Raw genomic sequence first — 11,157 nt, forward strand, 5'->3', positions numbered from 1 at the left:
TCAAAATTTAGAAAAACAGTAAAATTTTCAATTTCATGAAATGAAGAAATTATAATTCTGCAATATTATAATTCCCTCCAAGCAAATAATTAATTTTATGTATTAAAGAATTTGGTAGAAAAAAAAAATTGCAATAATTCTTTTTTGTCAATAGTTTACGCTCGATAATGATTGAATGATAATAGAAGCATGCATATTTTCTCTGGGAAATGAAATTCATAAATCACTAATAATGACCCCATCGCCTTCCCACCCGCCCGCCATCTACACTCATGATTCATGTTCTTCTTCTGTGCATAAATTGGTGCCGCCATTGAGAGCTAGCACTAGCTAGCAGTGGTGTGCGTATCGAGCGAGCGAGCGAGCGAGCGAATCAATGGCGGAAGGGAACACAGAGCCGTTGTTGAAGCAGAGTGAGCAAAACGGAGGCCACCTGGAGGACGAGTACTTCTGCTACGACGAGAGTTGCGCCGGTTGCAGAGTGGAGCTGCTCAAACGCGCCGACGCCGGCGTTCCGATCAAGCACGTCTTCTTCATTTCCATGGTCACCCTGTGCGCCGGTTCGTAAGCCCTCCCTAACTCCCTTTCTTTCTTTCTTCTTTGTATTCAATTTAAATGAAATTTCAGTGAAATTGAAATGCAATACTCCCTGAATTTACGTCCAAACCCTATATGGTATTAACTCTTCTTCAGATACGAAATCCTAGAGCAGATGGTGTGTTAGGATAGGAACCTCTGATCAGCATGTAGCTATTTGAACCTCAATAAACCTCATTCATAAGTGTGATGAACATATACATCATCAAGTGCAGAAAACATTATATTATGTTTGTGCATCAACATTTCCTTAAGCACTGGACCTTATGATCATAACAGTTAGCTACACCCCCCCCCCCCCCCCCCCCACCCCCCCAACACACACATATAGATTTGTAATCAGGTATGAACTAGTCTTAACCTGTGAATCTGCGAACTATGGAAAGAACGGCTCCCAGGTGCAATCGTCCGATGCGGTGCAATTATGTAGTAGTTGTGGTGCAATCCTTCAGTAGTTCGCGGTTTAAGGCCAGTTCGCACTTGATTATGGACCTATATATATATATATAGCAAAAAGGACATTACAAATTACTGTAATGTTTACTTTTGCCGAATTCAAGAAATTATGTAACTTAATGTGTCTGCTCTCATGTAATTGCATCCTAATATACTTTTATCTTTGGTGTTATTTTGCAGCACTACCAATATCATCTCTCTTTCCTTTCCTATATTTTATGGTAAGAGCTAGATCTCTCTACTGGATAGTTTTATTGTATTCAGTACATGATGTGTTCCACTTCTTTCATGTTTTACTTTTTCTGTTAACTTTCCAAGTAGTTATGCCAGTGTTTCCATTTTGATTTTGACAGATTAGGGACTTTCACATTGCTGAAAGGGAGGAAGATATTAGTTATTATGCTGGATATGTAGGTTAGTATGTTTTGTCGATACTTCTAGCTTGCCGAACGACTTTGTAGGATCTTCAGCTTCTTAATTCTTAAGCATAGCTTTTAATATTTACTAAAGGGTCATCATTCATGTTGGGGAGAGCTTTGACATCTGTTCTTTGGGGAATCATTGCTGATCGATATGGCAGAAAGCCTGTGGTCATCATTGGCACAGTAACAGTGTTAGTAAAGCTTGTCCTTTTTGGATGAAACTAAGATATTCCACAAATATTGCTTTCTTTAATTGGAGTTCATTTTTTTTATTTGCCTTCAAATTGAACATGATTTACAGGGTTATATTCAATGCCGTTTTTGGCCTTAGTGTAAACTATTGGATGGCTATTATTACAAGATTTCTTCTAGGAGCTTTGTGTGGAATAATTGGTACAATGAGGGTATGTTTGTTCATGTTTAATATCTCTCTCTTAGAAAATTTTGTGGTATAATTAGTACAATTAACACATTTGTGTATATTATGGCCAACTTGATTACTGAAGTTCTTGTTAATAATTCTTGTATGAATTCAAACTTTCTAGGCATATGCTTCTGAAATTTGCCGTAGAGAATATCATGCTTTGGGCATATCTGCAGTAAGCTGCTCGTGTTTCGTTCTTTTCTTCTCTTTGTTTTGCTTCTTCTGTCTCTGTCCCAGAATATATTTTGATACAAAGATCTGGCCAATATTTTCTAGGTTAGCACAGCATGGGGAATAGGCTTGGTGATTGGTCCGGCTGTTGGAGGTTATTTTGCCCAGGTGCACTATCATTTCCCTTTTATTACTCTTGGGTTCTGCAATACTGATATGCTTTTTTAAACATATAATTCTAGCCTGCAGAAAAGTATCCCACCATATTTTCTGCAGAGTCCTTTTTTGGGAAGTAAGCAATGTTTCTCTGTTCTTTTATACATTTTCTTATTGATTTATCTGTTTTTTTTTTCACCTTAGCATTTTATCTTCCTCAATGAAAATCTGCAGATTCCCATACTTCCTGCCGTGTCTTATTATATCCATGTTTGCATTGGTTGCAACCGTCATGTCCTTTTGGCTTCCGGTATGATTGAAGCTTAGGCAAATAAGAATGAGTTGATTATTACACTATGTGATTGATTGAAGCTTAAATACAATCATTTACCAACTATATATGTAATATATTGGATTTAAACTAGGATAGTTTCATGATGTAAAAGGTTTTCTGATATTGCAGGAAACAATGCACACTCATAAGAAAGAACACAAAGAAGAACATGATGTTTCTCAGAATTCAAAGCAACCTGAACACGAGGTTCCGACTTCTCAGAAAAGCCTTCTGAAGAATTGGCCCTTAATCTCTTCTATTCTTGTCTATTGTGTTTTCCAACTTCATGATATAGCCTATTTGGAGGTAATTTATTCCTTGTTTCCCACAAAATTATGATAGTTCAACAAAAGTATCTATGCTAGCCTTTTCTAACTTGAGATATTGTTCAGATTTTTTCTCTATGGGCTGTCAGTCCAAGGAAGCTTGGGGGGTTGAGCTACACAACTGCAGATGTTGGTCAAGTTCTAGCCATTACAGGTACACAGGCATCATATCTCTACATATATATTGTTAAGAGTCTCACATTGAAAAAATAAGAGAGAATATATGGGTTTATAAGGTCATGGTTAGATTAGTTAATTTGTTGGATTCAATCTTTTAGTGTGGTTTGACTCATGTGCCAATCTTTTAGGCATTGGACTTCTACTCTTTCAGCTTTTCGCTTACCCCTTGGTGGAAAAGGTTCTTGGTCCTGTCATGATATCCCGCATTGGAGCAGTATGGCCTTACCTGGGTTTCAGTATCCTGCTCATTTTCGTATTGCATACCATCAAGTTCCATACTGGTTTCTTATCTTGTTTTCTGGTTTAAAATCCAGGCTCTTAGCATACCATTGCTGTCAACTTATCCATACATAGCTCTGCTATCTGGTCTCTGCCTCTCCGTGGTGCTTAATTGCGCCTCCATGTTAAAGAATGTGCTCTCTGTAAGTTTCATTTCCCAAAATTCCACCCCAAATATCACACTTTTGCGAGTCTTTATCTGAATATTTTCATCCTTGTCGTCAGGTATCTATCACTACAGGACTATTAATCCTTCAGAACAGGGCAGTTGTAAGTATCATACTTGAACAAAGAGTTTTTTCCACTTTTGATCCCACGACTATGGAACCATTTTCACATTTAGTCCTTGACTATTAATTTTTTTCACATTTGATTCCACAACTTTTAAATCCTTGTCACATTTGGTTCCTCTTACCAAATTTCTGGTCACGGGTGATTTATCTTAAAATGTCAAAATTGTGATATTTCATTACTTTTTTCTTTAACTTCTCAGTGAGGAGATTAAAAAATGACAATTTTGTCATTCAAAATAAGTCATTTGCCTGAAATTTAGTCGGAGGGACCAAATGTGGCAATGATTTAAAAGTCATGGGATGATTGGGATCAAATGTGGAAAGATTTATAGTCAGAGATCAAATGTGAAAATGATATTATAATCATGAGATCAAAAGTGAAAAAAACTCCTTAAAGAAGTTCTTTCAAGGGCTTCGTTGTATCGGTATAGAATGCTTACACCATGTGACTATGTTTTCAGAGCCAGGAGCAGAGAGGAGCTGCCAATGGCATTTCCATGTCTGCAATGTCTCTTTTTAAGACAATTGGCCCAGCAGCCGGGGGTTCATTGTGAGTTGTCTTTTTTTACGTGCCTCTCTGTCGTAGTTCAAAATGTTCTAAACTACCAAACAATTCTCCTAATTCTTAAGAGGTTCTATATGTTTGCAGATTATCATGGTCACAACTGCGTCAAGATGCAAAGTTTATGCCAGGTAAACTACCACTCAAGATACATATGCTAGTCCAACCATAAACTATAAGATATTAGCAACACGGATTAAAATTTGTAAATAAAATTAGTTATATGCATCAAAGATGGGGTAGTTAAACACTTAAACACTCGAATAAGAGAGCTACGGGCACGATTGTGGCCTTGGAGCAGAAGTCAATAAGAGTTATAACATATAGTCTTGAGATTGATGATAACTGTCTGTCTTTTAGTGATCTTGACTTGGAGTTTGGATCTGCGTAGTCTTAGGACTAGTGAATGACCTGAGATGATTCAACCCGTAAAGGGCCAATGACTAGGAGAGACCAAATGACGACTTACTTGAGCCTAAATAACTAAATGTACCAAAACTTATCGGATCAAACCTAAAACCGGTAAGGCGGTAACCAGTTGAAATGGGATTTTTCCTTATTGTAAATGATCAAGGTGATGTTATATATGATGCAGGCGATCAGCTGGTTTTCTTCGTCCTAAATGTGTTTGAGTTGCTGGGTCTGATTATGACATTCAAGCCCTTTCTCCAACTCCCCGAGGATGACATTTTAAAGTCAAAACAAGATGGGGCTGCTGAAGAGAACTGCATGCAACACAGAATTGCATTGCCTGAATTGCCATAGCCATGAAATACCAACTTCTTGTGGACTGCTTTAATATCCTGTATGACAAATTTAATTTTTTAGTACGAGAATCATGTTTTACCCACTAAATCATCCTTTTGAGTAAAATGTAGGTTACCATCTTGAACTTCCAAAAAAAAGTTGGTTTAAATAAAGAAAGTTTCCATGGTTGGAGCATATTGGTAAGGAAAGATGATACTCAAACTCCCTATTTTTCCGCATGATAAATTTGATGCACGTTTAGCCGTTCTAATTAATCTTGTGCCTAAAAATTCATTCATACCTAACTTTTTAATGCAAGGAGTACAATAAAGTATTTACCGATATAGGATTTTTCCCTTGATTTTTATAATTGTGTACCCAAAGAATACTATAAAAGTCAATACTTCATTTAGTTCTTGAGAAGTTTGACTTGCCCAAAGCCCCAAATGGACAAACTAATTTTATGAAAAAGAAAGAAGTGTTAAATAGTTCATTAAATTTGTGAAATTTACATAATTAGATTAATAAATACAAAAATTGTGCAATTAATTTACTTTGTCGATAATCATCTGAAACTTTTAACAACGGATGATTTAGTTATGGCATTTGGCATATAAAGTGTTTTTTGTTTTTGTTTTGGAATGACACTATCATGTCACACCATATAAAAAGTCTAATTTTAATTTTTAAAAAGATTAAAAAATGCATCCAAATTTAAAGAGTCGATCGTGACAACTTTCTTCCTTCTTTATAGACAAAGGAGGAAGCAGCCATCCTCCCCCTCCTTCGTCAATCTCAATGGAGGAGCCTCTCCCTATTTGGATGAGAAGACATCCATTGTCCCCTCTCTCGTTCATGTCATCGAAAAAAGAATTGATTGTGGATGCTTCATCTTCAAACATGGACAAAAATGCTATGTTTTCTTTTCTAATTGAATCTTATATAACTTAAAATCATTTCATAGCCAAGCAGCATACCAATCATCAATTATTATAAGACTTATATGTTTATCCACAATAGTCTATTTTAATTTGTACATTTTCCTTTGAAAAATTATAATATATCAGTACACTCTCTAACACTGTTGAACGTGTGTGCACACTCGTAAGTATATAGGATGACAAGAAAAATTCGCAATCATTATCCCTGTGTGTATTAATAAACTGACTAAACTCTAAACTTGCGTAATAGTTTAATGTTGACTTTTTAAAATGAGGCTTTGCAATAATAATAATGAATTTTTAAAATGAGATGATGGATTGTGATTTACCATTAATTTAGAAGATTTATACAATAAATTAGTAACAATATACGGAAAATATCAATTATTTTATTAAAAAAATATTTTCTTTTTCCTCTTTATAACAACAGCAAGGTAAATGATATTTTAATTTTAATTTTTTTTTTGGTGACGAAAAGAACTTGCAATAGTTACTCAAAAGTGTGCATTAGGTAAATCTCATTATTTTATAATAGTATGCAAATAATGTAAACCGCACTAGAAAGATTATATGTGACAGACTCTAGTACGAGAATCATAGTCCACCTACTCCACCATTGATACAATTTGTTATGTATTACTATTTATGTATATAACACTACAACCTTATACTATACCGAATTTGTTTTGGTAGGCATCGGGTTTGTTGCGGGTCCTGACAGCGTAGAAGAATATGAGAGCAGAGTTATAGAAAACAAATGGCCAACCCTAGGAGGACGTTATTTCCCGCATCCGGCACCCACCACCAACTGCCGGTTTCCACCGGCGGCGGCGACCAATCTCCGGCGACGGTAGTGAGCTCGCTGAAGTCATTCCTGAAGAAGCCCCATGCTTTCCCGTTCCTACTATCTTTCTTCCTTCTCCTGACATGGGTCACCTTCAGATTCCAACGCCCCTCGGAGCATTTTCCGAGCATGGGATTAGGATCCGGGATTATGAATATGGGACGCCGCCATTGGTCTTCCAACGAAGACAATTCCGCTAACCTTGTTCGATTCCCTGCTTCTTCTCCACTTGTTGCCAAGGATAAGCGCGGATGGCTGCTTAACCCCATTTCGCTTGCCCTCGATTCTTCTATTTCAGGTCTCTTCCTTCCCCGATTGCATATCCAGAAATTCAGGTTTTAATTTGTTTTGCGCCATTTTTCCCTGTGCCCTTATTATAGCTTTTCTCTGTCACTTCAATTGGGAATGAGCACTTTAGTTATTTGAATTCAACTGCCCGCGCCCGGGCCCTGGCAGCTCTGATTTAGAGTTACACCCAATGGGAAGGACACCAAGCGAATCACCGTAATTTACTCATCCACTATCCTGTCAAGTCAGGAGGTGTGAGGATGAGAAAATTTTGCCAAATTATTTGAATTCAAGTTTTCTGGGAATTCTGAAGTTGGTGCATGATTCATTCAACCAAGGAAAAATGTTGTGTATGCAGGTGGAACAATGAGCTGTGCATCCATTCATGTGGGTGAGATTAAACCTGGTGGTGTTAGGGGGAACCATAGGCATCATACATGCAATGAGACATTTGTGATTTGGGGAGCTCATACACTTTTCCGGGTATGCCAACTCTCTCTGTATAAATATAATGTTGGGAACCAGTAATTTCCTATAATGTTTTGGACTTTTGGCTGTGAAAACCAATCTCATGGTTTTTTATTTTTTAGTTTTTGGGTTGGGTGGGGTTGGTCCTAAGTAAAGAATTTGGCCTTCCTGCTTTCTCAAGTCCTTTTTGCACATAGTAACTGATTGTTGGGCTCCTTACAAATGCTGATATTAGGTTTCTTCTTTTCTCTGTTAGTACTACAATGCATCATGCATTCATGCCAATTATGTACTGTGATTTACTGGAGTTTATAAATTCTCCATGTACAGCTAGAAAATAATGCAATTCAAAAAGGCTATGCCGAGGTGAAGCTTGGTGCAGATGAGGTTGCTGTTGCAGTTAGCCCCAGCGGAACAGCTCATGCTCTAGTTAACATAGATACTTCCCAAAGTACATTCTTCATGGGGTGCCAAGATAGTGTTGTTAACTATACTGACTCTAAAACTGATTTTAATGTATGGAAAGATCTTTAGGTTCTATGTATGCTAAATTTACTTTGCACAGAATAATTCAAGGGTTTCAGACTCTGGAGGATTAGGTTTTGGGATGACAAAGAGAATCTATGTACATGAAGCATGCTTCCTGCTCTATAGTTTGTGTTCACTTTGCACATTGGTACATTGTGCTTATGATCTGAGGTGTTTTACTGTAAGTAATCAATGCTCTATGTGCAGCAGAAATAAATAAAAGTATGCCCAATTAAAAGTTAAAACTGATAACATTCACAAATTTCCAGTCTGTCATGATTCAGATAGTTTAATTGCAAGTATCATTCCAGATAAAATGTTCATGCATGATAGATAGCCAATTGACTACCAGCAAGGTTATTTATTTGTAGGGCATAAAGTGCATAAAACTACCCTTATTCTCTGGATGATTCTGCTGGGACATCTATCTTCAGGGTCTCTACAATTGCTCAAGTCCAATTAGCCAGGTGGCCAATTCAATTGACGTCCTCCAATGAGATGAAGGTGAATATGAAAAACAGTTTGGCCTGCCAAAGTGCAATATTCAGATCAAAAGATGAAGTTGAAATTCTATGTTAAAAGATATGGCAGGCAAGGAGAAAAATACTTACCTCCATCTTTTCCATCGTTGATCACAAGCCTGAACCCATTTTCATCGAGACCTTCTTGTTTGGCTACAAGCTTTGCAGTGTAAAGAAGGCGACCAAGAATCTCGCAATGTCTCTCCTCAGCCTTCGAAATAAAATACTGATATAGTTAGGAAAAATATAAAGACAAGCAATGAAAACAGTAAACACGTAATCATGAAGTTTGTTTTATTCCCATGGAGGCAAAATGAATCACTTCTTCTGCCTTATCGTGTTCCAGGTATCAAAGGGACTACAGTTCTTTTGCACACAATTAATTTGTTTGGGCGCAAAATATCATCATTATGTGCTTCTAATATACTCCCTCCGTTCTATTTTATATGTATGATTCATTTAACGAGGCTTGACTGAAATTATTTACTATTCAAAGTTGGACAAAGGGAATAACAGACCCTCAAATGTTCAGACCATAATCAGAGCATATGTCATCTAATAACCATAGTTGCACCTTACATGGATTGCAAACAGTGTTCTAGCTTCTTTCTTCTAGTGAAAAAGAACTTTACAAAAGCTTCGTATTTAGGATAAAAACTCACGCCTATCTAGATAAGGAGGGTCCACCAGAAACTACACGCTGGAAGGGAATTTTCTTTTCCTAGGATTGGGTAACCACAACTCTCAAGTCTCAACATGTTCAAGTTCATATTAGGAGAAAATTATAGGAAATACCTTGGAGAGCCCAGTTAAACCATCCTTCACCTTTGGAATAAGAAGAATGTGTGTAGGAGCTTTGGGATCTATATCCCTGAAAGCCAAAACCTGTCCAAAGTGAAGCAGAAGTCAAACATAGCGAAGTAGGAAATGACAAAGGACACTGTCCACTGCATCATAAACAATAATCCAGATGTTTTAATCAAAATAAACAAAAAATTCATAATAATGAACACAAAAATTTCACAAGGGCATGAGTGTGGAAAAGACTTCCACTAACATGTGATAGGAAAATATTCAATAGGTTGAGGACCCTTCAACAAAACCTTATATTCCTTAAATTGGTGTAGAAACCAAGACCGGAGACACAAATCACAACAATAACAATCTATTCCCACCAGAAGATGAGTTTACAAAAATCTCCCAGAAAACAAGAACCCCATATCTTCCTTTCATTTTTATTATAGCTTCAAACAGGAAAACAAGTTCCATTTAGCCTTTCCAAATGCATCCTAGAACTATAAAGCCGGAGTAGAATACAATCCCATTTGCTGAAGCAATACATACTAAACCCTAAACTTCAATAGTAAATGCAACCTATTCTCATAAATTTGTGTGCTCAGAAATTTGTTCACTCAACATAAACAGCTGTATGTATGCTCAGAAATTTGTATCAACCAAATCAATTATACACGTAACCTTCAAATCATTTTCCAGAATTTGGCTCAAAGACATAATTTACACTGGAGAAATTAGAACAAACCCTAAAAACAAATACTCCCTAAAGAATGAAGAGGAAGAGGGACGAATATCACCTGATCATCCTCGTAAACAATGTTGGCCGGAATTTCCTTGTTTATAATCTTGTCAAATCTGCAGATCAAAAGAACAAGTGAAACGAAAATTAAAGGGGAAAAAAAGATCGAAAATGGAGTTGAAAATGGAAAGATACAGAGAAAGAGTAAGAGCGTGCGTACATGGTGGGAGAATCGGAGGGAACGGCGTTTCCAGAAGCCATGGGAGTGTGAGGAGAGAGATGACTGGTCAGTCGTTGAAGTCGGCTGCTGCTACTACTACTACCCTCGAATACCATTTCACGCTACAACTAGTCCTTCATCTTTCTTTATTTACACTTTGCTACACCACTTATATTCTAGGGAAAATATTGGTATAATATCCACCTTGCAATTTTAAAGTTTGAATTGCACCTGTAACTTAGGATCATTGTGAGATCTTGACCAATCAAAGCAGATAAAAGAAAGTAAATAATTAATAGTTGATTAAGTTAGTTGATAGTTGATTGGATTAGTTAGTTTGACAAATATTCACTAGTAGTTGTAAATAACTATTTGATAAATTAGTTATTTACTTTTATTATATTTAAAATGATCTATAAAGGTATAAACATATTTTGTTAATTTATTAATTTTTAAATTATTTTTACAATATTTATTTATTTTATTATTGTTATTATTATTAATAGTGAAGTCAAAATGAAAGAAAAACATTATTATTGTTGTTACGAAAAAAAAAAAGAAAAAAAAAAGTAACACAGATGAACAACAACAAGAGATATATAAATGTTAGGGATGGAAAGGGTAAAATAGTCATTTCATAATTAAGGTCAATCAGCTAACAAAAAATTCTACTCTCCTTAATTTTTCAGATTTTAGCTTTTTTTTTTTTGGGGGGGGGGGGGGGGAAAGAAAGGGGGGTTACCTAGCTACCCTAGTTACTAGTAGTAATAGCAGCTAAAGAATAACTGTCATTTCTCAGAAAATCTCTGATTGCCACCGGTGGAGTGTGGTAGTCAATCCACTCGTAATGCCCTCTTGGTGCCTCC

At 36.4% G+C, this 11,157-nt stretch overlaps 3 protein-coding genes across 3 annotated transcripts; 2 read left to right on the top strand and 1 right to left on the bottom strand.

Moving 5' to 3' along the window:
• The first annotated feature begins 204 nt into the window (after positions 1-204).
• On the top strand, positions 205-5,193 carry LOC109181469 (protein ZINC INDUCED FACILITATOR-LIKE 1-like). The gene is made up of 17 exons (XM_019331247.1): positions 205-560; positions 1,234-1,274; positions 1,407-1,467; positions 1,564-1,666; positions 1,777-1,879; positions 2,021-2,074; positions 2,176-2,238; positions 2,313-2,362; positions 2,461-2,536; positions 2,690-2,866; positions 2,953-3,040; positions 3,195-3,280; positions 3,381-3,488; positions 3,571-3,615; positions 4,100-4,188; positions 4,288-4,331; positions 4,796-5,193. Exons 1-17 carry the CDS (start codon positions 377-379, stop codon positions 4,963-4,965), a joined length of 1,542 nt encoding a protein of 513 aa, XP_019186792.1. The 5' UTR covers positions 205-376; the 3' UTR covers positions 4,966-5,193.
• A 1,431-nt stretch (positions 5,194-6,624) lies between these two features.
• Positions 6,625-8,099, top strand: LOC109181580. Its single transcript, XM_019331417.1, has 3 exons — positions 6,625-7,030; positions 7,379-7,503; positions 7,819-8,099. Exons 1-3 carry the CDS (start codon positions 6,646-6,648, stop codon positions 8,020-8,022), a joined length of 714 nt encoding a protein of 237 aa, XP_019186962.1. The 5' UTR covers positions 6,625-6,645; the 3' UTR covers positions 8,023-8,099.
• Positions 8,100-8,229: 130 nt separating this feature from the next.
• LOC109181582 (14 kDa zinc-binding protein) lies at positions 8,230-10,428 on the bottom strand. Its single transcript, XM_019331419.1, has 5 exons — positions 10,292-10,428; positions 10,130-10,187; positions 9,333-9,422; positions 8,628-8,748; positions 8,230-8,543 (listed from the first exon to the last, which is right to left on the bottom strand). The coding sequence occupies exons 1-5, from the start codon at positions 10,405-10,407 to the stop codon at positions 8,476-8,478; spliced, it is 453 nt and encodes a 150-aa protein (XP_019186964.1). The 5' UTR covers positions 10,408-10,428; the 3' UTR covers positions 8,230-8,475.
• Between the last annotated feature and the right edge of the window lie 729 nt (positions 10,429-11,157).

The sequence above is a fragment of the Ipomoea nil genome, unplaced genomic scaffold (genome assembly GCF_001879475.1).
Source record: "Ipomoea nil cultivar Tokyo-kokei standard unplaced genomic scaffold, Asagao_1.1 scaffold1043, whole genome shotgun sequence".
Classification (NCBI taxonomy): Eukaryota; Viridiplantae; Streptophyta; class Magnoliopsida; order Solanales; family Convolvulaceae; genus Ipomoea; species Ipomoea nil.